We start from the raw sequence: 26,228 nt of genomic DNA, 5'->3' as shown, positions 1-26,228 counted from the left end.
TCAAAGGCTGCAATCCTCTCCCTGCTTTCCCAAGAGTATCCATTGACTATCATTGTTAAATCTGAACACTCTCTGGAAGTTGGTAGCAGACGGGGGCCTGGTGTGCTGTGGTCCATGGAGTCAAGAAGAGTTGGACACAACTTAACGACTGAACAACAACATCATTGTTAAAAGCATACATAATAGCATGTGAAAACCAGATCTGTAACATTTCCCCAAGTGCAGTCACATGCCACGTTAGCATCAAATCTATTAAAAATAAAATATGTTTACAAACTGTACCAACAAAGTTCAAGAAATGCTGGTATAGGATTTGCAGCCTTAGTGGTGTCACGTTGTAAAGAAAAATTCTCCTGGAATAGCTGAAGGTGCAGTTGGCAACCCTACTGAATAAGGATAATTGATTTCCCCTCTATTAAATACAAGAGAACTGCCATTAAAAAAAATTTCTTTGTCCAGTTAGCCCACTCTAGGCTATGAGCCCAAAGCCCTCCTTATATTTTCTTATCTAAAGTAGCACTAAAACTGGCCGTAGTTGGCTGAAACTAGTTTTTTTAAATCTCAAGCCACATCAGAGTACATAGTAAGCCCATGTCAAAGTACCATCTCCTTGATGGCTGCTGCTCCATCCAGTGCCCTGGATGGTACAGAGTCCCTGTAAGAGCAGGACAGTACCTGCCAGGGAGTACCTGAGCAGGTCCACCAGAATCCATGGGACAAAGAACATAAGCACGTCTCCAGTCTGTTGCCAATCTGTTACTGAAAGGGAGTCACTCCACCTAAAGGTCCTTGAGTAGGCTCAGGTGGTTAGCAAGATTCAAATGTGGGGTTTTTTTTTGTGGGGGGGTGTATATCCCCCAAGGAGAACATAAAAGATGCTGTAACAGAGCATCGTACAAGGTGAGAAAACCTGTCCTCTTGGTTCAGTTTCCATCAGGAGAAAGTGGTATCAAGGGCTAGATAATAGCAGATCAGCCTCAAAGGCCCACTTCTGGCTGAGACAGGCAACCCAATCCCAAGGCATGTAGGCCAGATCCACAAATGTTGCCTTACCTTGAGGAAGCTTCCATGTCTGCCCCGCTACTGCAGGATGCCGTGCATACCCCATCAGCACAGCTACATTGGTGCTGGAAATTTGGATAGGATTGGGCCCACAGTTGGCAGAGGCACTTGGGAGAAGAAGTCCTTTTAGGTGGTGGTTCCACGACTTTTGAATGCTCTCCCTAGAGGGATTTGCCCAATTCTCTCTATTACCCTTTTAAAACAGAACCTGAAAATGTTTTTATTCTATTAGGTGTTTCAAAAATGTGTTTCAGGTAAATCAGTGTTCTTCAAGCTTGGGGTTGCAAAGCCTCAGTTGTGGGGTCGTGGCAACTTTCAGGAATGAAAAAGATTGAAGACCACTGGAGCAGACCACCACCAGGTAAAGGGGGAGGCATTTGGAGTACCCCTTCAGGTATCAGGTGATTGTGTCCTGGTCCTGCTCAGGATCTTAGCAACAGTGCTAGAATAGCTTTCACTAGTGCTAGGCATTATGGTAACTTCTTCTGTTCTCTCTAATAAGAATATTTGGTTACAGTGTACAGTGCTGAGAGGGCATTATGGGGGTGGGATTGATAGTGGGGTCCTCAGTCTCATTTTTATATATTGGATCATGGCCTGAAAAAGATTGAAGACCACCAAGGAAAATAATGAATTTTTAGTGATTTGGGATTGTTTTTTAGTGTTGTGTTATATATGTGAAAAAAAATACTGTATATATTTGTTAATTATAAGCCTTTTTGGGGTGACCAGTCACAAAAGACAAGGTACTGTATATAAGTCACATGAAGATAAAGTTCAGAGACCAGATTGAGGACACTTCTCCCCTCAAATTTAAGAATGACACGATTTCTCAGCTGACATAATTGGGTATTAAAGTTACCTATGTAGTCCCCAAAGCAGCTTTCTGATTAATCTGTCCCTTTGTCCTCCCCCACCCACAAAGGGACAGCATTCCACAAGTAGCTTCTAACAGAACTTCTGTGGATGTTAGCATTTTTTCATAAAAACATTAAGAGTGTTATACCTGGATCTGCCACAAGAGGACCAGGGTGCAGCTACTTCAACAAGGAAGAGATTAAGAGCTAATAAAATCAAATAGCATAATATAGATCAACATTCATTTAAGGGTGGGCCCCTTGTTCACCAGGTTGGCTAGTTTTCTAGTCTACTGCTCTTCCCTCAGATGCTGCTTGCAGCCATAGGAGGAATGGGGGAGTACATTGTTTGGTGCACTCCCCTAACCCTCCTAGATAGTTGTACTTGCAATTTTCCACTTGTTTTATAGAGGGAAACATTCAAGAACGATCATCCACCTACATTCACCCCAGAATAACACCTTTTTCAGGGACTGTCTGCTGATGCCTCTTCTGCATCTTAAAAAAAATTATATATTGTGAGTTTTTTTAAACAAGGAACCATTTTTTTAAAAAAATTTCTTTTTGTTACATAAACTGGTTTGCAAACTTTTTAAAAGGCTGTAATACCTACCCTCTGTCTTGTGCTGTTCCAGAGAAGCTCTGTATTGCAGAAAGGGAAGTCAATCTGCTTCTTCATTTTAGATTTTCACAAAATATGGTTAAGTGTGGTACAGAAAACAGCCTGATTGGTGTGTTAGTAGATCTCTATCTGCTTTGATTAATATTTCAGAAGCCTTTGTGATAGGAATGCATCAGTGTGGTACTTAAGCAGATATCATAAATGTTCTTTGTGAGCTTTGAAGTTCTCATCTACTATGTTAAACACAACCCAAGGTATATCTAATTTTAGATGCCTGCTATTCCTTCTTTATCAAGACCAGTGCCAAGAAATACCTCACACTTCAAACTGCTGAGAGCAGTTCAGCGATGCCAGTCAGAAACAGAGTTCTTAAAATGGTTCTTTATTCATAAACTTGATGCAAGTTTACAGAGTACTGTACACTGCCAAATAATTCTGCAATGAAAAATGAAACTCAAAAACAAAGAACCAAACCAAATGTGCACCTGCCATCCTGCTAGTCCATTAGAATATTAAAGAATTCAATAATGTATTCAAGATTTTAGCCTCAGGTTTTAAAGAAGCTGTCAAAAGGTTTATAGAATTTAGCCTTTGACTCAAGGCTGCTATTTGAGCAACTGGCTAATAGGATTTCATAAGAATAGTATGTACAACCAAGAAAGGAGAGAGGCTGGAAGTCACCTACAGCACTCCCTAAAAGACTGTGTGAAAGTCTTTCACCAGGCAAAATCTATTTTCTTACAAACTAAAAAAACCCAGTATATATGACCAGATGCCTGAAGCTCCATCTATAGGCACCAAAGCACACACAAATTTGATATTTTCCCCCTCATGGGTAGCAGATAGAATCAAGAATTTCTGGACCTCTTAAAAAAAGTGCTTATGCCTTTGATTCAATTCCTATGAACAAAAAGATCTACTAAATTTCAACTACCCAAAAATAAAAACACACCTGTTTTTGTTTTAGGTAAGGCAATGATATAGCAATTACTGACCCACTGCAGTTACAGATTTAGATTCATTCCCTAAAAGGAAGAGCTGTTCTCATTAGTTTTCCAACAAAACCATGGTCATGACTATGGCAACTTTTTTTTAAGACTATAAATCAAGAGAGATTCCTGGGACCTGTTACTGTCACTTTAGTTTAAAAACATTTTTCATCTTTTTTTTTTAAAGGAGTGTCTTCTTGATTTGTGCCAATCACTTTTTAAGTTCCGTAGTCTACAAATGATTGCAACAACCCGTTAATAGAAATTGAATGCCTAAAGAAGAATTCTAGTATTTTTAAAATAACTTCAAGCTTTATAACTGTGGCTCCTGCTCGTAAAGGAGATACGAGAGCCAACAAGTAGCAGAACAGCCCAGCAAAACTGATGCCACAGTGGAAATGACTAGTTGCAAAATTCTATTGGCACAGCCTAGCTCCGTTGAAAGCAGAGCATCACATCTCAGAAACAGTTCGTATCCTCAACACAGCCATTAAAAAAAAGTTTAATGGTTTAGCATACAGTGTTTCTATATATAAATTTGGCAATACTAAAAATGCTTTCCATTTTAGGCCAGGAAAAAAGTCTGGTTTAGCAAGACCTGAAAACTTTGTAGCATATTTAACTAAATGCTGTTAAACTTGGTTGGCTTTAAATAAAATATATTGCAGTTCTTTGCAGTCTGCCAAAAAAAAGTGCATACAAAAGTCTGGTGGTGGGGAGTCGATCGATTGATCTTGCAGTAAACCAATAGCCTGGTTGGAGGAATTGATATTCTAAAACTGGGAGAGACTGGGATGCTTAATCCAGAGCGGCAACACAGCAAAGTCTTAAACTGCTGAGTCCAAGATACTTGATAGAAGAGTATGGCTGAAATGTGTACTGGATGTGTCAGTCAGATTATCCACTAATTATCTATTAGCTAGAATCTTCATTATGGCTGTTACAGGGGCATTCATAGCTTGAATCTGTGTTTGAAAGAAAATCTTTTGACATTGGTCCAAGTGTGGCTTTTGACATTGGTCCAAGGCCACAATACTAACCATCTTCTTTTGGAGGTGTGAACCAGCCTGTAGGAGTACAAAGAAAAGGTGAAGGGATCAATGAGACTGTAATTTTAAAGGCAACGCCCGTTATTAGAAGTGGATTTATGCTCTTAATTGAAATATCATACAGAGCAACAGTGTGTTGTAGCACCAGTGCCAAGACAAGCACTTTGAGTGCCCACTGAAATCAGCACAAGTTGGTGCTTATAAAAATCCCAATTCTACAAACTGGAAAAAAAATTATGGAAAAATACAGCACATTTGCACACCATTGGCAATAAATTTGTGTTTTAGCCAATTAATTGACTTGGGGCCCAATCCTATCCAACTTTTCAGCACCAGTGCAACCGCAATGCAGCCCTGAGATAAGGGAACAAATGTTCCCATGCCTTGAGGAGGCCTCTGTTACTGCCTCCCCACCACAGGATGCGGTGCATGCCCCATTGGCATGGCTGCACTGGCATTGGAAAATTGGATAGGATTGGGCTCAAAGTTAATTAAAAAAAATTTTTCCTGAGCACCCCAAGCCCAACACTGCCTTGTTGTGATACTGAAACTGAAGTTAGCAAACTGTTGTGATGCAAAGTAACTCACAAAATCAATCCACTATTTGTAGTTAGAAGTGCAGGTCATTTTTCTGTTTGCTGGCACATCAAAACCAAAACAGCTTCTCAAAAAGTCAGAATAAAAGTATGATCTTAGCCTGCTGTCCTGTAAATCAAGCAGTTAGCCGATTAATTTGATAGGTACAGGAACTATGACTGCCCTAGAAAAGGACGGAGTTCAAATAAGTTCTAACCACCCAACAAGGCAGGTTATGGCACCAAAATAAAGCTTCAGAATTGTGTGGAAAGTATATACGTACAAATAATGGGGTGGCTTAAAAAAAGAAAAGCATGTCTTGCATTTCTTCTGATGTTATACTTACAAAACTATGTGTTTTACCATACTATACATACATACCATACATACCATTTTTCTCATGTAACTGTACTAGAGATTTATAGGACTGCTGTGCTCTTGCTAGGTTATATTGGTTCTGAAAGAAAAAAAATAGAAGTATATTCAAACATATGTTCCAATAATGACTGACAAGTGACAAGAATCAGTCTGTCTTCATTTTGTTTTGGACTGACATGCTGACAGCAGGTTCAGAAGTTAGGGCCATTTAAAAACACAGGACCCTGTTAGACACTGTGGCACTGTGAAGAATTTGTGGTTAACAGTAACTCAGCATAACCACTCTGAGCTCTTCTGAAGGAACAAACAGCCAATAAATGACTTCAATTTTGGATCAAAATACGTAATTGTTGGGAGTGTTTCTGATCTCCCAAAATTACAGCTCTGGTCAAAAATTAAAGTAGAATGTAGCAATCAAATAGCAGCCAGCAGTTCAACTTTTATACTGCTTCTTAAAGCAGTTTTATACCAGAATAATTTCCAAGCAAAAACTTCCGTTAACAAAGCTCCTCAGCTGAAAAAAAAAAAAGCACATGGGCATCTATTTACCTTATTTGCTCCAAACTGTACCCTGGCTTTGCCTTTGACTAAGGTGGCATTGATCTGCATGATGACAGATTCTGTGGAGTAGGCACTGCTCCAGCCCTAAAGGGAAGAGGAAAAACACTTCTCCAGAATGAGTTTGCATTCTTTCAGCTCACCTGATCAAACATGCCAACCAAAAGGCATTCACTCTGCTAAACCAAGCGGACTGGAATTAATATTCTAACATTTAAAAAGAGTTATTTACTGGGGGGGACCACTACCACCATTGCACACCTCTTACATACTTATAAGGGAAAGAGGGAAAGACAGGCACATTGCATATATTTCCAAAACCTGACGAGATAAAAAGGAAAATACAGGTATAACCTATTTAACCACAAATTATTTATCCACATTTTTGTCTCAATGCAAAAAAGGAGCACCCACTTGAAAAAGTGCCTCTTACCCAATTAGCAGGGGTTCAGTACCCCCAATCCACAAAGTTCCCATCAAGCAGTCCCAAAGCAAGTTCCCCAAAAAGTTTTTAAAGTTACACAAGCACCAAAATGAAGCATCAACACACAGTATTTCCTTGTTGAAGCCCCCATCCCCCCCAAATGTTTTTAAAAAGTTACAGTACACAAGCACCATAAGGAGCATTTTTTAATAGCAGAACAAAATTCTGCATACAGTAGGGTACAGGTTCAGATGCGGCCTGCAATCCTATACACTTTCCTGGGAGTAAACACCATTGAAGAAAATGACATTTACTTCAGAGTAGATATGCACAGGGTTGTGCTGGCAGTCCCCAAACACTAAGGTGGAGGCAGTTTGGCAGTTTCAGATGCAGCCTGCAATCCTATACACTTTCCTGGGAGTAAGCACCATTGAAGAAAATGGCATTTACTTCAGAGTAGACACGCACAGGGTTGTGCTGGCAGTCCCCAAACACTAAGGTGGAGGCAGTTTGGTAAACAGACGAAGCTCCGCCCACCAATTCACAACTCTTCTGTCTTGTGCTGGTAATTTTGCACAGATATAGGCAGAACCCACACTGTGAAAGAACAGAAACGGCTTCAAAAAAGCAACCACGTGCTGAAAGCAGTACCAATACCACAAAGGGTACAGAGAAGAGGGCGCATAAGGTGCTGACTCTTAGTGAGAAGATCAAAATCCTGGACATGCTGAAAAGTGGGATGTTTGCAAACTGAGGTTGGGCGCAAAATTGGAAAAAAATTTAGCAACAGTTTGCATACTTTAATGAGGCATGTTACAGTACCGTATTTACAGTACAGTACCTGTAAAACTAAACTGTTCATATTTTAAACATCTGCCTGTGATCCTCTTCCTTTGTCCTGGGTGGTTTCTATTTAAATGTAAATTTCTATAGGCTGCCCAAATGTTGGTTTAGGCTGCAGCGCTATTTGCGTATGTCTTAGTTAATTTGTGTATCCAAATGGTAGACTCTAACGTTATTTGAGTAACTTACGAATGTACTTACGCAAATTGCGTAAATTTACAAAAAAAATGTCGTTTCCTGTTCCGGTTTAGATCTATGCGAATTTTTTTTAATCACGGAGGTCTCAAGAAAGGAACCCTCACGAATAACGAGTCTCAACCTGTAGAAGTGCCTAGTAGTCTTTCCAATCTAGTTAAGATTCCGAGCAAATACAATACCCAAATAGTTCTTACTAAATTAAGGTCTTTTCTTCTAGTTGGAAAGGACTATGCTCAGTTACAAGCAGGCACCCTCACTGCCCCTAGGCATACATTTTCTTCTATGGCTTCCCTGAGACTCATTTTGCAGGACTGAGTTCAGTGTCTAGATCAGGGGTGTAAAACTCATTTCATACAACAGGCTGAATAAGCATTCACAGCACCTACTGAGGGCTGGAAGTGATGTCATTAAGCAGGAAGTGATGTCATTAAGCAGGTCATGATGAGAAATAAGCACTTTTTCTCACTTCAGAACTCAGTTGCAAATGACAAAAGAGAAAATATGCAAATATTGATCATATTTTTAGATATGCAAGAGTCCAATTATGTGAATTGCCCTTTCACCTCAGCACAGCTCAGCAGCTGATGGTGGAATAGCCTGAGAGCCAAATAGCTTTTGGGGAGGGGGGTGCATCCACCCCCTAAGCCTTATGTTTGACACCCCTGGCCTAGATTTTAGGTTTCTTCCACAGGTTAATTATTCAAAGGAACAGTATGTATACACTGATGGGGCTTTAATGGCCTACGCCTGAATACAATAAAGAAAAAGTCAGCTCTGCATTATGTTTCCCAAACAAGAGACTCTTGAAACTAAATGTGTGAAGGAGACCGAGATGTTTAATTGTCAGTACCCTCACAAAACACCCAAAATTCTTTGAAAAAGAAAAAACCCAAACATGCCAGCTAAACCCAGCTTGGAAACTAACACAGCACAGTCCTATGCATGCCTACTCAGAAGTTAAGCCCTTTTGGTGTACTTACTCCCAGGTAAGTACGTATAGGGTTGCAGCGTTAACCCACTTCTGCCCAGCCCACAGGTGTACACATTTGATTCCTGTTGCATATATGCAATGTTGGGCAGAAACAGCTTAAATCTTTAACATAAACATGTCCTAGTAATTAACTAAGCAAACTCTCTTTGCCAGTCCTCATGTTCTTGCACCAGCAGAACACAGATGCTCTCACACAGTCTCATCTTAAAAAGAAGCAACCCTTGAGTAGACAGAAGAGGAGAATTTTATACCAGGAGGAAGGGGTCAAATGCATTATTGTCAGGAAACCCACCCACTATATCAGTGGGTTTCAAATGGTGTGTCTGGGACCCACCAGTGGGTCACGATCCAATTTTCGATGGTTCACGAAACTGACAGGGCAGATTAGGTCTTATGCATCAAGGGTTAAACAAGCTGCTACTTGTGGGGAGCACTGATGCCCAATCACCATTACAGAAACACCCCTTGATATTTATAAAACAGGCAGTAGCCTTTAAAGCCTCTAAAAAATTTGAGAACTACTGCACTATATCATATATCCCGTATGAATTTAGAGAGCAAAAGAAAGTGTGAATTCATGCAACGAGAAGCTTGTGTTTCTCTCCATCATCAACTCAATGCTGAACTTGGAAGTTACTTACTTTCAAGGTCATTGGTCACCACTGAAAGTTCCCTTAAATACAGGCCATAAGTAGTATATAAACTGGCAGCACCATATTACTTGAATTCTGAGTCAGTATGAAATTGAAAAGATTTAAAAGCTGGGCAGGGCCAACCCAAGGCCTCCCAGCACCCAAGCTAAATATACCAAATGCTGCCCCCATTAAATGCCACCCACCGCATATCCACTGGTGCACAAGCTACCTTCAGTACCATTCTTCCTCCCACCCCCTAGAATCAAAAAGAGGAAGCATGAAGAAGAGAGTGTTGGTTAGAGTACAATCGATTATTTTGCACAAAAGTTTGATTCTGTATTTACCTGTTTAGTAAGAAGCTCCATGCATAATGCACCTCCACCAAGAACATACCTGTGGGACAGAAAGGGACGCTGAGTTTCTGATAATGCCAGACAATGCCAGACATAGCGTCACAGCATGGCAAACACAGAAAGTGATTATACAGCCGTTAAACAATCCCATACATATGATTACCAACAAGAGGAGCCTTTTATTCATTAGTATTTACCAAAATACTGAATTAAACTAGTGGTGACCATCACAGCTAGTTGTGTGTGGTGTCTGTATTATAGATCTAAGACTCAAGATTGAACAGGTGAAAGTTTTTCAATCCTTGGACTCAAACTTCAGTTCCAGGACTGGTCAGAATAAACCGTCAAAAGATTTGAAAGTTCAAATCTTTTAGCAATGAGCAGGCAATCTGTTATTCCATGATGATCAAGAGAAATACACTGGTCTCTCCATGTCTTTACTTTTTCCAAGGTCTCTATGATGCTGAACTGTGAGACTTGATGAACATGATGGACTTGAAGTCATACAAAAAAAAAAAAAGTACTAAAGCTGTTGGTCTACCATGAAAATACATCTGCCCTCTGTACTCCTCCCTCTCATGAAAAGAACAAGTTTTACCTGTTGAAAGCCAAGGATATTTCTGTGGATTCCTGGATCAAGAAGAGGTCTGAAAGCTAACCACTATGAATAGATGATGGCTTCATTTTGTTATAAGTACATGCTAATCTACAGACTTGCATGCGCCACTTCAATACAGCACAAAGGGCTAGGCCAAACATTGAAATTAAGAAGCAGACTGACCAACAATAAGATCTTCGTAATTGCTGTAGCTCAATTTCAAGCAGATTCAATCACTGGATGATTACACTGAGGAATTAACCATAGCAGGGTGGAGGACTTGCTGACCTGAGGTTTCAGACTCTGCCAACAGAGGTTCAATTTTAGTCAGTGGCATGAGCAAGCTGTTAACCTGTGTATGTCATGCAATTACCTCCAATATCTTTTTGCTATAAGGAAATTAGAGAGGTAATTGCTGGGATCCCTACTAGAAATGCTTGGATTGAGAGTGCAATCCAAACAGACTTTGGCCAGGGCAGCGGTCTCTGCGTTGGCTGAAAGTGTTGTGAATGTGTTCACAGACACCACACAAGTAAGCAGTGGCGGTGGGGAGATCTGCATTGCCCCCCTGATGCTGCATTCCAAGCCCTCAGCCACTGGTGCAACTAGGCAAGAAGCAGGCCAGCACAGGTACATGGGGAGGGTTGGTGGGGAGGCAGCATTTCTGGGCCAGGGCAGAATGGAGGAGATTGAGCTGGGGGGGTGGGTGGGATTGGCAGATCAGCGGAGGCCTCTTCTGCATCTTAACACCCTTCCTGGGCAAGGCAGCCATGCTCAGGAGTGCTCGGATGTCCATGAGCTAAATAGCTGGCTGAGATTAGAGTAGCCCCATAGGGCACGCTGGCACACTACTCGGGGTAAAGAAGAAAATATTCCCTTGAGGAGTCCTTCATCTGGCTCCCATCTAGTGATGGATACAGCACTGGCCATGTGGTCTGGCTATGCCAGTGCCAGTTAAGATTGGACTGCCCGACACAAAACAGAATCCATCTTAAAAAGGAAGCAGGGGTACCACAGCAGCTACCCTGTAAGTTGTAGTTGCTTCTATGAAAGTTAAGAACCTTGGCATTAAAATTCCTTCAAACTCAATGAAAAGTAGGAGGTTTAATTTTAGGTTGTTCATGGTTCTCTTGCTTTTGTTGTGGCGAAAAGGCATGGAAGGGATAATGTACCTTCATTATATCCATAATTACTGTGTTTGCATTTTAACACTTATTGTAAATTATTGCTGTTACAAGATTCTATTGATTTTTTTCAGGGGACTACTAAAGCAGAAGACCGGCCCAGTTCTAGGAGCAATGTACCGTCCCTTACAGAGAAATTTACACCAAATTTCCTAAGATCTCCAAACACTTCAAATGGAGTAGGAAAGGTCTTTGAGAGCACGCCTAGATAGGAATAACCTCAGGTTATGCTGGGTCATTGAACCTTCTCTGCTTGAAGGCAACTCATCCTCCAATTTTGTTCTGGGTGCATTCTCAGTTTCAAGAGCCTAACTGATGACAGTCATCTTTTCTGCCTTGACTCTGCTGGAGTTCTCTGTTTGCTCCCTTGACACCTGGACACTTTGCCTTTTCAGACCCATCAGGAGTAGACCATAGCCTTGTCACAGTCATTTATTACCTCTCCAGTTCACAATAACCTTCAATCTAGATAGAATGAATAAATTTGACTTAACAGATCTAGAATTGCTAGTTCTAGAAGAATAGAGCTCACCAGGAGAGACATACGCAGCTTTGAAAAGGTCTAGAAAACTCTCTGAAATGGGAAGGCAGGTTCAAATAGGGAGAGAAGGTAGTATTTCTCAGTGAAAAAATGCTTTGCCTGCAGAATCCCTGGCTTTGTCAGCTAAGTGGCTCTCAGGATGGAAAAGATCTCAGCCCAAGACTGTGGAGAACTGATCTGGGTCAGGAACAACAATGGAGTTAAATGGACTAGAGGCCTGACTCAAAAGACAGCATCTTCATTTGTTCACAGGCTCTCACTCTCTCCCAATTAACACCTCCCCCTTCCCCCCCAAATATCCCAGTCTCTAACATGGTAAAAAATGGGTGTGGGTTTCAGTTCTTGTCTCAAATGAACTTCCCAACTACTGGGTTTTGTTTGCTTATGTCAGGGAGTTGCCGCGAGTGCCAAATCCATCGTATCATTGAGCAAGAGACACCAGAAGGTTAAAAGTTATGTCAACCAAAGACAAGCCCTCCTCATTAACTAGGTCTACTGGAATCACTACAGATACAAATCAATAGAGCTGGTGAGGGTAAAGCTGCAATGCTTTGGGAACTCAGGAGTATCAAAGCTATTAAAACCATGCTGTACAGTTGCTAAATCACTTTGGCATCATTTCTATAATAAGCACGGATGCAGTCAAAAGACATTCATCCAACTGCACATCAGCACTACGCACTGGTTTGATGCTATTGTCAGATAAAAATCCAGTTCATTTCTGCATTTTTGACTGTTGCATTTTATTGGTCTTCACTCAATTTCAATGGCTTCAAAATCATGGTAGATGGGACAAGCTAAACATTAAAAGTGTATCTGTTCTAACCCCCCTTTTTAAGCATTTCTCAAGTTGGTAAAGAAAACCAGCACCATCTTTCTACAATACAGTTGCACACAATTTACTCTGAAGTAATGCAAGTTGGAGTGGAAGGTAATTCCTTCCTAAACAGTCACTCTCCCCCCCTTTATAAGTATATGAGAGTATTTCAAAGACAAAGAAAATCCTGTTTGCAACACATCAAATGCTTCAAAATGCCATAACTTGAGTGTTTCAAAAATGCCACAGCTATTGCATTGCCAGGCAAAAATGTGAGCAACAGTGAGGAACTGCTTATGAGTATTCAAGCCACTATGCTTAAATTTAGCAACTGTAGTCAACCTGACTGTCTTCATAGCATCATGTGCGAATGACAGGGAAGGAGGTGAATCCTCACCCATAGACAGACTGCCAGTGGGTATGACCAAGCTGGAAGTACAACAGAACCACCTCCATGCAGAGATGTGGTCTTTGCAGGCTGCTGACTCTCAGGCAAGAATTTCTGAGTCAGAACAAAATGCAGTGGAAGCAAGGTTGGAGGCAGGAGCCAGGGGAATGAGTGGGTGGGTCATAACACATTGGTCTTTTAGTGAAACTAGATTTGCATCTCTTGAAACCAAACAATGAAATCCCCTGCCCCTAATCAGAACAGAGGCATGGAATAAGCAGATTTTCTTCTCTCCACTGCAGCTTGTCTCGCACAGAAAGCAGCAGTTTAGAGTTTGAAATTTTTTGCTTTAATGAATTTCACTCCTGGCAAACTGGTGCTGTAAACAGAGTCTGGTGCCCCCATTCTTCTGAAATTTCTATTTCAACACAAAGCTCTGCTTTCCTACTGTTCTTCTCCCCCAACCATGGGAAAAGCTCCAGTTCTTCAAACACATGTGTGCGCACACGCACACCAAACCTATCACATTTAATTTCTTCCTATGCTCCTTCAACCAGAACTTAGCTGGAATGCTGCCCTGTCTTCCACCTGCTCTGTTGGAAGGGACAGAAAATCAAAAAGCAATTCTCGCCTAAAGCTAAACACGCAGCCTTAAAGTGAGAAATTTCAAGCAGCTTTGGGGGGGGGGGAAGGAAAGCTTTCAGCGTATCTCCATATATGGAGAAAAGCAGTCACAATGATGGCAGAACAGGTACAGACCTTGCAGTGGTCAGAGCCGATCTGCATTAAGAAAAGCAGAGGAGCCCCAGGAGGGCTGTCTCCTCATGTGATACATGACATTTTCATCCTGCCCTCCTTCCTGCAGCTTACATGATTATCCCCATTCACAAACTAGGCTAGGCCAAGTGCTTGGCCCAACATCACCCACTGAACTTCATGGCTGTGTGAGGAACTCTACCTGGTCTCCCTGCTCTAAGTCTAGTTTAACCAGCAGAAGTGGAAGTCTGCTGTCCATTGTTACTATAAGGAACAAAAGTACTGTACAACTCATCAATTCACTCAAGGGATGCAAAGGCACGACAAGAGAACAGTTATTTAGCACTGGACAAAAACCAGTCCCTGAAGTCATCTTGAAGAATCATCCTGCAGGTGCCACCAGGTTCCAAGGTTCGACTGGTGGTGACAAGAGCAAGGGCTGTCTCAATAGTAGCTCTAAACTATGGAATTTCCTCCTTAGCGAATCAAGAACTGAACCCTCCCTTCTGGCCTTCCAGCAGGGGCTTAAGCGCCCAACCCTGAGCTGGGCCAGCGCTTGCTCTGAGTACACAAGCATGTAGTAAGGAACGCCTGTGACACCCTGCTCCAAGTCAGTGCCAGATGCTGCTGAGCCCTGTGCCAGCTGGACACTGCCCAGAGCTAGGTAAAAGGCTTCGGGGAGGTATTCTTGGGCGGAGGAAGGACTGGAAGGCCTGACATGGAGTCTCTCAAGTCTGCGCTGGCAAAATACGTGGCTTAGACTTGAGAAGCCCCACTACGCGCCTTGGGGCTTTCCCCGGGAAAGAGGATGGAAGTTCCCTTTCCCTGAAGAGACTTCTGGTGCGGCTACAGCAGTATTCACTTTGAGGCTGCTGTAGCTGGTGGCACCGTCGCCTTTAGGACTGGGCTGCCTTCCTCCCCAGACTGCTTTCACCCTTTAAAAACTATTACTTTTGGCTGTTTTTGTTTATGTGTTTTTTTACTGCATTTATTGTTTTAAACGGTGATTGTCAGTCACTCTGATTCCTTGTTTTTTCAAAGAAAAAGGTGGGATAAGTGTAAACATATGTACAAACCTGCTCTAAACGTTTTTCAAAGACGTATGTATACATGTTAAGCTTATGTGCCTCATATTCTTATACAGAAAACAGAAGCTACTTAAGACACCTGGCCTGCCTAGAGTAGTCTTTGGTAATTTATGTGTCAGGTGACATCAGTGGGTAGTTTTGCCTTTACTGGCAGTAACAAATGATTTTATTGTACTTTTAATGTTGTGTGAATGGTCATCGTTCTCTTCCTACTGCCATTTTAAATTGCCCGCACTGCTAATGTTTGTAATGCCATTGTCCCACAGTGTACGTGAGCTGCCTTGAATATCTTTGCTGGTGGAAAGGTGAGGTATAGAATCTTACAAGTAATTTTGTCTTGGTAGATCAAGTAAGGTCTATTGCTCAGTTATCATTACTTACAATGCATTTGACAATTGCATTTGACAATTTTCATGATAGAACAGAGCAGAGCCATTGCTCAGATGCAGGTTCCCAGAATACTAAGAACAGTAACTTCATCTTATAAAAATCAGAGACCAAAATCTTACCCGCCAGTGAGCACAGGAGAGACAACTCTCACAAATGGAGGGTCAAAAGGAAAGTTATCCTAAAAGAAAAACCAAAATAAAACATATTGTAAATTTTCTGCTTTGAAGAAGGGGATTTTGTTTGTTCTGGAAACAAAGGTCTTGAAGTTTATCTTTAAAAGATTTAGAGAAGAAACCTCACTTACAACTGCATAGTACACAGCTAAACACACTTCCATAGGAATAGCACTAAAAATCACTTTGAATGGACAAGCAAATTCTGTGGGGGGAAAAACACTTTTACATGGCTGCAAACTCCCTCTCTTACCTTAAAAGAGAAGTTGAGCAAAATATATTCTACACCTTCTTTTTCTTTTAAGACTTGAAGATCACTGTGCAGCGGGCTGTCAGGATCAACCCTAGCAATAAAGACAAGAAAAAAAGAAAAAAGCAATGCAACCAGAGTCAGTCAATTTTGAATGGTTATTTCCACTTCCCCCATGCAAACTATTCACAAAGTATTTTCTTCAAAATGCCAAATCAAACTTTTGCAGGGCAGCTAGCAACTCATTTATTGTACCAAGGCCCAATGAATGTGTTGATTGCAGGTAGCAATGTTGAAGGCACTGGGGAACAGGAACACACCTACAATTCAACTCCACACTTAGAGGTGTAGCAAGTACGCAAGTCTAGCTGGCAAAAGAGATTCTACTAATGAAATATGCTAGAAGCCACTCTGTAGTAGCTTGCTCTTGATATGCACAGTCATAATTCCCACATTAGATTTTTAGGTACAGGGCAACTCCCATGAAGCCTCCATCATTTTGATATTTGTTGGTCCATTACAGATGTAAACCATGGTTTGTTACTCTGACTCTATTTAAGATCCTAAATGTACAGTGAAACCAGAGTTTACCTGCCAAACCAAACCATGTCACCATGGAATTGGTACAGGAAGATGCCAGTAACACAAGCTTGTCACACTGCAAGTAAAGAGGCCAGACAGGGCAAAGAAACTGTCTCAATCAGTCTGGTTGGTGCAGACCCTTTTAGTTAATAAACAATATATCCATCAACTAAATGTTGCAGCCATAAAAATAAACATATGTACTAAGTAGCAACACTGTTTTTAGTCTTTGTTACAGAAATATTGATTTTTTTTTTAAGGAGCAATATCATCTATAGCCGTACCCATATAACAGCACAAACCATGGATGTACGGGGTAGGCAAAAGTGAATGAACTTACTTTAGAAGTTTCACATGCCACTCATACAGGCTGTCATTTACAAGTTCCACTGAATAAATCCCTGTAGAAAACAGGAAAGAGAGGTTACTTGATTCAATCATTTCCTAAACAAGCTACAAGGTAAAGGTAAAGGTTTCCCCTGCACAGTCATGTCCAACTCTAGGGGGCAGTGCTCATCTCCATTTCCAAGCCAAGGGAGCCAGTGCTGTTCGAAGACATCTTCCGTGGTCATGTGGCCAGCATGATTAAATGCCAAAGCACACAGAATGCTGTTACCTTCCCATCAAAGTGGTACCTATTTATTTACCTGCATTTATGTGCTTTAGAAGTGCTAGGTTGGCAAGAGCTGAGGCAAGAAACAGGAGCTCACCCTGTTCCGCAGCACTCAAACTCCCGGGCTGCCAACCTTCCAGTGGATAGTCACCGCGCCTCGCAAACACACTACAGCTGCCACCTGAAACTCCATGGGAGTTGAATGCAACAAAAAAAACAATTCTGCATAAGCAGGTATATTCCATTTGCTTGCTTCAGTATCAGGGAGCTGTCTGTGTGCTAGTAGAGTTCTATGGGCACATCCAAGCACACATACACTCCCCTCCAGACACCCAAGTGCTGAATTATATGTTTTAAAACATATGCAAATTTGGGAATCCTGTGGTCACTTTCTCTGCAAGGTGAGGTGTGCACATGAACAAGATTCGCAAGGGAGAAGTGGTGAACTTAACTCTTCTTTCACACAAAGCCTCCACCCCCATAACCTTCCTACTTCTCCTCCAGGCCAGGTGGGATGCAGGCTCAACTTCCTGCATAAAAAGCCATCAATATGAAGTTTAGCTATGGCTATCACACACCAGTTACTTGGGAAAACATTATACATCCCAGAGAACAACATTCGTCCAATTAGAAATTTTAGGTGATGTTATTTATGCAAATAGCTGGACTGGAGCATTTCAGGACACAGGTTTTCCCTGGAAACGTCAATTTTTAAAAATCAAAACTTGTGGCTCTGGAGGGGTTTGCCATTTCAACCCACCACACCCTCAACATTTTTGAGGGAGGTCATTTTTGTCTTCTCAATTTGCCATGGCTTCATTTTGGGGCCATTTATAGACATGTTAGGTTTCTGTTAGCTGGTTCTATTAGCAATTCAAACACTGGTTCTATTAGCAATTTAAAGAGGGTCTGCATTCAATTTACAGAGTTACACTGCAGGCAGAAGAATCTGATTCTGTCCCACATGAGATGCACCTAAATCAGTTCAAAACTGGTGCAAAGATGTGTCTGAACTGAGACAGAATCACTTTTTACAGTCAGCAAGTGAACTGGAAAGTTGAAAAATACTGAAGAACATGAACTGAACTCAAATTATTAATGGATCAACTCTCTGGAGAAGAGAGGAACAAGAAGGGAAGTTCACGCTGTTAAATCAAGTCTCCCGTAATAACTAAGAATTAATCCGATTACCAGAAACTGAAAGTCCAGAGCTGTCAGTTGGTTTGAAAGGTTTTTTAAAAAAAAAAAATCCTCAAAGTCAAGAGACCTTGCCTATATAAAAAATACTGGTTTGTGTAAACTGATAGCTTTCAAGACACATAGCAGTCATGAGATGCCACAAGGAAGGTGCAAGATCAGACCAAGCAAACTGAACTGATCTATAGTTGCCATTTATGGTTTGTCTCTTGCTCCATTGATCAAGAATGCTGAGAGCCAACAGATCAAGCACTTGTTGGGGGGTTCCAAGAACTTTATAGTTTTTAGACTGAGTGCCAGGAGAGTTCAAACAGGCAAAAGAAAGTATTTCTTTATGCAGCATGTAATTAGTCTATGGAACTTCTTGCCACAGGACAAGGTTATGGCATCTGGCCTAGATGCCTTTAAATGGGGGATTAGACAGATTTCTAGAAGAAAAGTCCATCACAGGTTATAAGTTATGATGGGTATATTGCAACTTCCTGGTTTAATAAGTAGGGTGTTTCAGAATTCAGGTGCAAGGGAGGGCACCAGGATGCAGGTCTCTTGCGGTCTTGTGTGTTCCCTGGTGAGACATCTGGTGGGCCACTGTGAGATACAAGAAGCTGGACTACATGGACCTTTGGCCTTATTCAGCAGGGCTCTTCTGTAGATTTCTATACTGCCTTTCTACACTCAAGGTACTTTACAAGGCTAAATGCATACATTATAGATCTCAATGGCACAGCCCCTTTTGCATAGGGTTGGCCTTTGAGCCACCTGTGTAAGAATCTTTGACACTATCTTATACCAGGCTAGGCTGCTGGTCCATGTTGCACAGGTTCGGCAGCACGGACTGGCAGCAGTTCTCTGGCACAAACTGTCACTGACTCCAAGTGGATCTCTGTTGCATGAGACCCTAGTGCTGAATGGCAGAGCTGTGATGGAATATTCCTGAGCACTCCACCATAGTCTCATTTGCTAGCCAGGGGTTGTCAGCTATATCATGTTCATGTCTACCTTCAGCCAGGGAAGTGAAAGAAGTTAGCAGTGGAAAAACAATGTTCACATAAGAACATAAGAACAGCCCCACTGGATCAGGCCATAGGCCCATCTAGTCCAGCTTCCTGTATCTCACAGCGGCCCACCAAATGCCCCAGGGAGCACACCAGATAACTGTCAGGTCTATGTTCTGGATAAGGCAGAAACACAGCCAACAAGGTGGTTCAGGAACAGGTGCAGATTGCTGAAGTCAGCAGGATCAGCAAACACCTGTGACTGCCTCACCCTGGGTGTGGCATAGCCTACACTGATTGGCCACTCCAACTACTTAATGTTTGGTCTATTGAGCTTCCAGTGCAGCAGTAGGAGTGTAGTAGGAGACTACTGAACGGCTGCCAGTAACGTGGGAGGCTGGATGTGAGTATATGCATGTTGATACTGACCATGGAATGAACTTTGACTGTGTATCTTGGAAAACTGATTTGGATTTGTTGTTTATGGACTGACTGCTCATCGTGCTGACTAGGACTGTTTACTGATTACTCTGTGATAACCCCTGCTCTGAAATATAACCACTGCATTCAAAGAACTCTGCTGGTGTATGCTGTTTTGTGTGCCTGCTCATCCAAGGTTCCATACAACTCTTTACCAGACAAAGGGTTGCAACTCTAACAATAACAAGAGACCTCATCCTGGTGCCCTCCCTTGCATCTGGCATTTTGACATAACCCATTTCTAAAATCAGGAGGTTGCGCATACACATCATGGCTTGTACCCCATAATGGATTTTTCCTCCACACATAGGTCCTGGTGGCAGAAAGAGCTTTGCAGGCAAAGCAGGAAGTATGCACAACAAAGCCTATGTCAAATGCAGTTTTGTCCCTCTGTGCAAGGCATTTGTGAACTTCAGTAGGACCCATGGGGCTTGAGAGGGAAACAGAATAATGACCAGAAATGGGGACCATGGCACACAAGAAGGGTTAGTTAACTATCACAGAAACCATACTGTGTCCCTGATGAAAAGGCCCCCACGCGATCGCTACTGGGAAAATTCCTATCCTAGCCAACTTTCCCACATTGATACAACTGTGAATATGGGGCATGTGCTGTATCCAGCAGTTGGGTGGTAGTCACGGAGGCCTCCTCAAGGTAAAGGATTGTTCCCTTATCTTGGAGCTGCATTGCCCTGACCTCGATGCTGGAAATTTGATTAGAATTGCACCCTAAGAGACTGAGCTGCATATGAGGACTTTCCTGTTTCATGTCTTGCCATGCTGTAAGTTCTATAGGTGGCCTAGGGTAGGGGTCTCTAAACGCCAGCCTGGGAGCCAGATGCAGCCCATGGCCAGTCTCTGATCCGCTGAGAGCCTTTGGCCCAGTTGACCAAACACAACCGGAGTTGTGCTTGTGGGGTGGGGAAATGGGGCTCCATTTAAGTGTGTGCTTTATTTCTTGGGCTGTGTTGGTGCTTGGGGAAATCCTGAGCACTTGAGACCATTCATTTATTCATTCATCTAAGTTCCATCTCTAACATATTTATTTAAATTTTATTAATTTTTTCCCCCAGCCCTTGACACTGTACCAGTTAGTTGATGCGGCCCTTTGGCTGAAAAGTTTAGAGACCCCCTGGCCTAGGGGAAGCATTTATCTGGCCTCATCTGGAATATGTGGATACCACTTGCCTACCTTACAAGGTTGTTCTAAGAACTAGATCCTCAAGATAGGAGTGATGCACTCTGCATATCAGAAAGCTCTATTCAAGCACAAAGTATTATTATGTGGGGAAAATGTCAGATATCCCTTCTTGTGTGCTATGGAGTCTCTCTCTCTCTCTCTCTCTCTCTCTCTCTCTCTCTCTCTCAAGTTCATACACACATATACAGTTAAGCCATGCATTTAACATAATGTGTCATTTGAGCCTCAGTGGGAGGTGGTGGGGATGCAGGAGGTTTAGTACAAGTGCACCAGCCTACCTTTATACAAAAAAAACCTGCAGTAATCAGTGAGGTTACTCATTCTCCTGAAAGCCAAGCTCTCGTGAATTATGTGAATGCTTTGTCAGAATAAGCCCCATGTTACAGCCATACAACAGTCTAAAGCCTGAGAAGCTGTATACCAGTGGTTCCCAAACTGTGAGCCAAGGCTTCCTGGGGAGTGCGAAACCCAGACAAGGGAGCCACAAATCCTTGTGAAAAACCCACTGCCCTATACAATGTATAGGATTGTAGCCAGAATGGGAAGCCATGGCCAACAGCCCAGTACATCAAGGGAAATGCCAGTTTAAAAAGTTTGGGAACCACTGCTGTACACTGATGACAAGAGTCTCCACCCTCAAGTCATTTCCTTCCCAAGACACACTGGTTGATATAGGGTCTTTGCTCTTGACAAACGCACCCTTTCTCCATGGGATTACTGCTATGCACCAAAAGCTTATACCTATAGATAGCCAACATCCTGGCAACTCTTAAGGATCAACATCTTGAGGATTATTCTTTCTAGCACTGCTAGGTTGCTGACCCTGCTAGGTTACTCAACAAGGCATGCCATAGTAAGTATGCACACTGTGCGGGTCTTGCAACTTTGTTGTTTATCTTAGGTTCTTTATCCTGAAATCAGGCACACCAGCTCCTGAACAGAAGCAGTTCAAAGCTAATGCATTTTATGTGCTTAAATAAAAACTGCAGAAACTAGCTAACCAGCAAAAATGAACATTTGGTACAGCCAAAGAACCAAGGTTGGAAAAAGAGAAAACTGCTTTGAATACCAGGGCAATAAAGTTCCTGGAGTTTTAAAGTCTTCCCCACAACATCCTCATTGACTGCATACTGCATCACAAAGTAGGCTTGGGTCTTTTGGCAGGATCTTGATGCCTGTGCAATGAATGAGGAAAATGTGGCAGGGAGTACTGGGCGGGTCCAAAAGGGACACAAATTAGGCATCCAGCACATTCAGAAGCTCCAGAAATTGAGACGTTGCACTGCACAAACACAAAACCTTGTGTAAGACTGCACAGAGACCACACAGAAGAATCAGTGGCACCATTTCAACCTCTAAATAAGGTAGTTAAAATTTCAGTAGCTACCAATTTTCAATTTCTCTGGCACAATAGCAAGGGCAAAGGTCAGCTTTTGACAGGAAAGTCCCTGGGAACTCACTGTAGTTTTGCAGCTGCACAGACACACGCCATGCATACACCTTTGCCAACACCAAACATCTGTTTCTTTGTACAGCATCAACATTAAAACAGCCATTAGAGCCTCTAGGTACAGATTAGCCTTGTGGAAAAATCACTACTAAAGATATTCTATACAGAAAAGCCTCTAAACTCAATAGAGATAGCCCTGCCCTGCAGAGAAAGAATGGGAATTGTATCGTTTGGACCATTTCAGATAGGAACAGACTGATAATTGGCTGGCTAAGCCGATTCATAGGAAAGAAGCAACTTTCACTAGGTTTACACAGTAAAGTACACAGTTTTCTTCCATAGAATGGGAGAATTTTAACTGAGAAAAAGGAAGGAACTAATCACAAGTCAAACATTTTAATCACCACAGACAGTAGACAAAGAAACTAAGATCACAACTTCAGTCATTTTAGGCTTGATGCATTGAATTATGCATTCTAGGTGTAGTGGTTCACAAACTGTGGGTTCGGGACCCACCACTGCGTTGCGACATGGCAGGGTAGATTAGGCTATGAGTATCAAGGGTTAAACAAGCTGCTGCTTGCAGGGGGCGGGGGAACACTGCTGTCCAATCACAGCAATGGAGGCTTGAGTTGCTGTTAAAGTAAAAATTGTTTTGAAATGGGTCCCAATGCTTAAAGGTTTGGGAACTATTGAACCCTATGCATACGTTCAAAAAGCATATAGAAACCTTCTGAATCTATAAATACCTGTCTTGTAACTCTGCGACCTATATATATCCCTGAGTTCTTTCATAAGTCTATCTGAAGCCTGGACAGATCCCGAGACTGCACCCTGAAAAAAAACAAACAGATAATAGCTTGGTTTTCTTCAGCTTTTGCAGAAAAATCACCAGAGTTGTTATTTTTGAAACGCTAGTGAGAATAGTGATGTACTTATTTTAAGATATTAACATAAAAACGTCTGAGTAGATGGAAGACATACAGAGAAGGGCATAACTGGTGAGTCTTCCAAGTTTTCTCTCTATGTACCCAAGCAGGGGAGGTCAATAACTTCCAAGTAGGGGAGTGCAATGAATTCCCTATTTTTCCCCATCCAATACTTCTCTGAGACACTTTTAGATAGGCCACGTGACCTTTGGGTATTGCTCATCAGCTTTGGTTAGCAAGAGAAAAACCAAGAGACCATAAGCCAATCATTCAGCAGTGAAACAGAAACTACAGGCTGCCAGTTTTTCAGCAGCACAACCTCCAAAGTGCTGTATTCCTTTCATCTGGAAAGCAACACCTTTGCTTACATAACCACCCTCCCCAAGGCATAGTAATTTCGCTGAACAAGGACATCTTATCCCCAACCCTTAGCTTGTAAATTAAATATTTTATCACTTTTTGGTGCAGGACAGGCAATGATAAATGGATAAAAAACAGTTAAACTTGTGTCTGTCGGTTTACACTCCCCTTTTTGTCTCTCAGCCAATGGGAAGAGTGTAGCCTGTGATGCAAAAATCTGGGGCTGCACTGGCTAATTCCTGGGAGGACTCAGGAACTGGGAAGGAAAAGGGGTTAGAAGAAGCTAGAATTTGATTGTCTGTTGAGGCAATCCCAATTTAACAAACCATAGTTAAAACAAACCATGGCTCTGTGTGATGAATGAGCCAGTCCAATGTGTGAACAATTTGGCTTCACCTTTCATTTACATTTCCTCCCCCCTGCCCTTTTACTACTACATAATTCAAACTGAACACACACTCTTATTTGTTTATACTCTTACATTTAGGTGGTCTTGCCTTTGATTCTTTCGGATTTTTTCCAAGATTGCAAGATTCTCTTTCTCAATGCCATCATCCTCGGACTTCTTTCCATCAACGGGTTCTTCCTTCATATCATAATGATCCAGATCAATGTCCTACCAGCAAATTAAATGCACTGCTTAAAATCAAGAAAAAGCCAAGGCCAACTCAAACCCTTCTGCCACCTGAGACAGCATGCCCCATACTGCCACTCCAAATGGGGCACCTTTCCATGACAGATGTCACAATTTCCCAACTGGAAACACACCAACCATGGCCTCCTCTACTCTTCCCCAATCCCTAGATTCAAAAAGGAGAGAACAGAAGAGGAGAAAGGTGGGAGAGGAAAAAAAGGTGGGCAGAGGAAGCTCCTAAGCGACTTGCCACCTGAGGTGACCATCTTTAGCTGGCCTCCTGAATAGAGTGGCCTGTCAGCAACATAAAGATGTCTTTCAATGGTTTGTTTTAGTCACTGTTTCTTAGACTGGGAGAAGGGGCACAAATCTATATGGGAATGCAAACTGTTTTATGTTTCTTACTGATGGAAGTTTTTGTTTCCTGTAAGATAGGACAATAGCCTGTAATGGGCTTACTTCTGAATAAAGTAAATCACATCCTTTTCAAACACCTCTACTTATCAGCAAAAACCAAGGCTCAAGGTTCCCCAAGGGTGGGATGCTAGAGCAGCTGAAGGAGAAGCACAGTGTTCCAACTGCTATAGGCTTGGTTATCTTATGATGGAAGTGAAATGGTATAGAAAGAAGGGTGCCCAGAAAATGGAGACATTTGACTTGGGGTGGGAAGTCTTCAGGCAGATACACATCATGATTCCTTGGTTTGACAAACCAGGGTTGAAATAGGTGGTATAGTATTTGGCACTGTTTCCAAATCACTCAGTTTTTCATCCTCTTTCTTGGGTCAAATGAAAGAACATGAGGAGGTGGCGGCATAAAAGATGCTTGCAGCCAAGTAGTACAGCCCCCTGCCACTAAGCACATACTTCACCCATATCTTCCTCCTCCTCTTCTTCCGATGTCACCTCTTCGGTTGTTCCATTCTAGAAAACAGCAACATCAAAAACATTTAATAAATAGCACTGAAACCTTTCCCAAAATCTCACTTTCTGGAAAGCAAGCAATTCACCTACTGAACAAAGGAACACCAAAGCTGCAATCCTATAGACTCTTACCTGAGAGTAAGTTCCTTTTGAAATCAATGGAACTTCTGCCTAGACATGCATAGGACTGCAATAAAAAACCCTGACTATACTATGATAAAGAAACTGTGTTGGTTATAACAAAGGGGTTTCCAGGAGCCAGAGGTCAGGATTTTCTTTACTGCATTGAACAGACAACAGACTTTTGCCTGCTCCATTATCCAATGACATGGCAGAACCAAAAAGGTTTTTACAGGTGCCAGCTCCATTATCCCATCACTAGCAGAGAAAATGGGACAAAAATTCAGTAAATAAATAAACCGCTGCGTAACACAGCAGACAACCACTTGGCTCTGGGTTGCAGCGACTTATATTCTGAAAAGCACAGAACTCATCTTTACACCCTACAAAGAATTTTGCATTCACATGTCTGGTTAACAAAGTGTACAGTGGAGGTCTAGCAGCCCGTGCCTGGGATAAGACAGTTATCTGCAAACACAGGAGAATGCCCTTCATTATTATCCCCCCCATATCACGAGGATTTACCTGGCCCGCTGGCAACGGCTGATCTAACATTTCAACGTCGGGATGCTGTGGAAGATTATACAATCTGCAGAGGTCACATATCAACCGTTTCAGTTGCTGGAGAAGCTACAAAACAAATTTAAGGGTATATCAATGATTTTTAAAAGTTATTGTCTGGCTGTAGTAACCATTACTTTTCCCTTGTGCTACATCTAATATGATACTTCAGGTGCCTATTAAGGCAGCTGAGTCTTCTACCTGAGGGCATTGCTCATCCCATCATAAGTACATTTCCTGAAGAGAGAAGTGTCACTACAGAATTCAGTGAAATTTTGAACTGCAGCTTGATGACCAGAAACAATGGCCATATGCTCAAATATATTTGCAGCAAAAAATCCCCCTGATGTGCATATTATAAATGTTGGGTTTGACTTCCTAGGTGGCATATGAAAAAAGCATTTTCCATTTGGTCAGGTCAGCTAATGATGTGGGTTTGTTCTTCTCCATTATCTGCGACTTG

General features: G+C 42.0%; 1 protein-coding gene across 2 annotated transcripts in view; it reads right to left on the bottom strand.

The window, feature by feature from the left end:
- Positions 1–2,907: 2,907 nt before the first annotated feature.
- The window catches only part of UBE2Q2 (ubiquitin conjugating enzyme E2 Q2), a 39,452-nt gene continuing 16,131 nt past the window's right edge, over positions 2,908–26,228 (bottom strand). Inside the window, exons 3-13 of one of the 2 annotated variants that reach the window (XM_066635083.1) lie at positions 25,730–25,834; positions 25,028–25,084; positions 24,009–24,143; positions 22,988–23,072; positions 16,643–16,703; positions 15,724–15,814; positions 15,417–15,475; positions 9,527–9,575; positions 6,083–6,178; positions 5,537–5,612; positions 2,908–4,597 (exon numbers count right to left, since the gene is read on the bottom strand). In XM_066635083.1, the coding sequence (XP_066491180.1) occupies positions 4,566–4,597; positions 5,537–5,612; positions 6,083–6,178; positions 9,527–9,575; positions 15,417–15,475; positions 15,724–15,814; positions 16,643–16,703; positions 22,988–23,072; positions 24,009–24,143; positions 25,028–25,084; positions 25,730–25,834 (846 nt within the window). In that variant the 3' untranslated portion in view covers positions 2,908–4,565. The remainder of the gene's footprint in view (positions 4,598–5,536; positions 5,613–6,082; positions 6,179–9,526; positions 9,576–15,416; positions 15,476–15,723; positions 15,815–16,642; positions 16,704–22,987; positions 23,073–24,008; positions 24,144–25,027; positions 25,085–25,729; positions 25,835–26,228) is intronic. The other variant, XM_066635084.1, reaches the window with a different exon arrangement.

The sequence above is a fragment of the Tiliqua scincoides genome, chromosome 8 (assembly GCF_035046505.1).
Source record: "Tiliqua scincoides isolate rTilSci1 chromosome 8, rTilSci1.hap2, whole genome shotgun sequence".
Classification (NCBI taxonomy): domain Eukaryota; kingdom Metazoa; phylum Chordata; class Lepidosauria; order Squamata; family Scincidae; genus Tiliqua; species Tiliqua scincoides.
Note: the sequence above shows the minus strand (reverse complement) of the source record. Positions and strands in the feature narration are given on the sequence as shown.